Genomic DNA, 2,867 nt, shown 5'->3' with positions numbered 1-2,867 from the left:
GTGATTGTTTTGGACAGGTAGCCATCAGAGTAGGTTCGACAATTACAATGTCCTTTATCCTTTTAACCATATATCCCTCTTCCTAATGGGAGCACAGGACCCGATACCGGCGACTATGGTGATGCGGTTAGGCGCAGTGCCGTCGCACGCAGGATATACATAACATGCGTTTCATTCCCGAGTGTGTGGTTTGGGCTAAAGCTTACTAAGGGTTGGAGATGAACTTGGGTTATTTTGGAGAGTTTTAAGGCTCTCCGCCCTTTTGGCTTGTTCCTTTTGGAGATTGAAACTACACCCAGAAATCCCGCCTCTTAAATAGCCATATAGTGTTGTAAGGTGTGTTAAACTTATGCAATTTCGCATTATTTTTTTCCCTTTTGTCAAAGGAGACATAATACATAGCCTATTTATTATTGTCTTACTCCCCCAGGGCACTCTGTTTGGTGACCGATGTGATGCGACATGTCGAAACAACTGGCTGGTCAAAGGAGAGCCAACCTACACGGAATGTCAAGAAGACGGAACCTGGACAACGCCAAAAATATTCTGCGGACCTGAAAACAAAGCTCCGTTGGGTGTCAGTATATCTGAATGTCTTCATGACTGTTTATGTTCTAAGTAATCTCATTCTGCTGTCCTCACAGGGAAATACCCCAAGTCCAAGAGATCTACACATATGTACGCTACGACTGTCCTTCAAACAGCGGATATAACACCCTCCCCCCCCCCCTTTTCTGGGGGGGGGGGGGGGGGGGGGGGGGGGATTTGGAGAAGAAATACATTTTCTTCCTTTTTGGCCGGTCTTTTGTCCAGCTTTCTTGAAATGTTGTGTTTGTTTTGTTTGCTGAGAGTTTGGTGTAGAAATACAGCTCCCCCCCCCCTCTTTTCCCCCAAGTCACGGTGTGGAGACCGAAATAAATAATAACTAAAGGAAAAGCTAAATACTAAATTGGATTTCCAAACACTCTAGGATTAAACAAAGCTTTAACAAATGGTTAAGAATTACCGCTCATGGTGAAAAATTAGTAGATCTACGCTGAGAGTTTTGGTATTTTTGAGCAAAGCAATACGTGTATGTGTTTATAACTTATAAATAGCATCCTATCATAGACAAAAGAGCACTCAAAACGTATGGGTATTTTTGAGCAAAGCAAACGTGTCTGTGTTTGTAATGGCATCTTATCACAGCAAAAAGAACCCTCAAAGTTTTGGTATTTTTTTTTTAGCAAAGGAGACATATTTGTGCTTGTTAAGCTTTTTGTCATAGTGAAATGTACCCTCATAGTTTGGTATATGTGTTTGTAAATTGCGCGTTATTTTTCATCAACTCCTGCTCAGATCAAAATCAACAATACGGAGATCTCCGAGTTGCTAAGATATGGCCAGTGCTTTGCTGAGCTCTCGACGGAAGTGGACGACGAAGCCTGGGATCGACACACCTACACCATCACCAACGACCCCTCCGGTGGTCTCACCATCAAAAAGCAATACGTCTGTGTGGGAGCTCCATTTGATTTTGAATCATCAAAGTATAAAGAGTAAGCTGATATATTTATTGCTCAATCGATGTAAAGGTGAAGACTTTGTTATACATGTATCAGGAAGCTATACTCGTTTATGATCCCAGTAGAAGTTGTCAGTCAGGTCTCTTTACTTCCAGTAGGTTAGGTTTTCCCTCTCAACATAATTTCCATGATTTCGAAAATTAGTTACGTGAAAACTGTTGATAGCTATCTATTCATTTCCATCACAATCCTTTAACTGCTTTCTGCCAATAAGTATTCCTAGACTTTTCATTCCAGTTTTCTTTATTTTTGGTCTGAAATTATAATTGTTTTGATTTTATAAGTAGAAATAAAATTGAGCCTAATACAGTTATGGTAAGCAACTTTTAATTTTTATTAATAGAAGCCTCAACATTTTCTTAAGTTTTTGATAATTTAATGGTATTGGTACTTCTGAGTCAACCGATACTCTTATCTCACTGTGAAACTGTCATTTTTTATCTTCCTATTTTCCTCTGAAAAAGATTTCGTACTTGTCTCCAGATGGTCAACCACGATACGCTCCACTGATCTAGACGGGCTCAGTGTGGAGGACACATTTTCGTTTTCGCTTCTCAACGACAATGACCCACCAAGATCAGCCAAGGTATTCTCTTGCCCTTTTAAAAAAAGTCTTTTTCTATCTGCCTGAAGGGACATAATTAGGTCGATTAGTCTCAATAAAGGGATGTAACTTTCTTGATTTATTTGCCATTAGCTCTGATAAGGTAAAGGAAGCAGTCTGGATTTACGAGATTTTGGAATACAGTTACTATTGTATTAATTTAAACATTGGTTACAATTCTCTGTTTTGTCACTTTTACGTACGTGTAGCTTCATTGTTTGTGTTTTAAAAAATTGACCGCGGAAATTCTTTGGTTTCAAGTAGAGATGCAGATATAGACGAGAACCTTGCTTTTGAGAACAAATTTTGTTTTGCTTTATGTTAAAAGGCTGCGATTGTTCCTAGTTTTGAAGGTGTCATATTATATATAAATTCTTGAATGTAATATTTGTGTTCTCTCCTTAGCTTGTTCCTGACGAAGTACCGGAGAACAGTCCTAAAGGGACAGAGATCGGATGTTTCGTAACCGAGGATGATGATCCAGGACAGACATTGTCGGTTTACTTGCTGGCTGTGAATGGTTTATTTGAGCTGTACCACAATGGAGAGAGTTACTGCCTCAGGGTAAGAGTCACACTGAAAGATAGGTAGGTAGATAGATAGATAGATAGATAGATAGATAAAGAGAAAGAGAGGTGGAGGGAGGTAGAAAAGGAGAGAGTCAGGGAGTGAGTGAGAGAGAGAGAGAGAGAGAGAGA

The 2,867-nt window shown here is 39.7% G+C and overlaps 1 protein-coding gene across 1 annotated transcript in view; it reads left to right on the top strand.

Annotated features, from left to right (window-relative positions):
- The window catches only part of LOC101848951 (protocadherin Fat 4-like), an 86,086-nt gene that overhangs the window by 21,632 nt on the left and 61,587 nt on the right, over window positions 1–2,867 (top strand). The window contains exons 7-9 of the mRNA XM_035968496.1: window positions 1,320–1,538; window positions 2,049–2,151; window positions 2,575–2,733. Of these exons, the coding sequence (XP_035824389.1) occupies window positions 1,320–1,538; window positions 2,049–2,151; window positions 2,575–2,733 (481 nt within the window). The remainder of the gene's footprint in view (window positions 1–1,319; window positions 1,539–2,048; window positions 2,152–2,574; window positions 2,734–2,867) is intronic.

The sequence above is a fragment of the Aplysia californica genome, unplaced genomic scaffold (assembly GCF_000002075.1).
Source record: "Aplysia californica isolate F4 #8 unplaced genomic scaffold, AplCal3.0 scaffold00062, whole genome shotgun sequence".
Taxonomy (NCBI): domain Eukaryota; kingdom Metazoa; phylum Mollusca; class Gastropoda; order Aplysiida; family Aplysiidae; genus Aplysia; species Aplysia californica.
The sequence above is the reverse complement of the archived record's forward strand: the minus strand, read 5'-3'. Positions and strand labels throughout refer to the sequence as shown.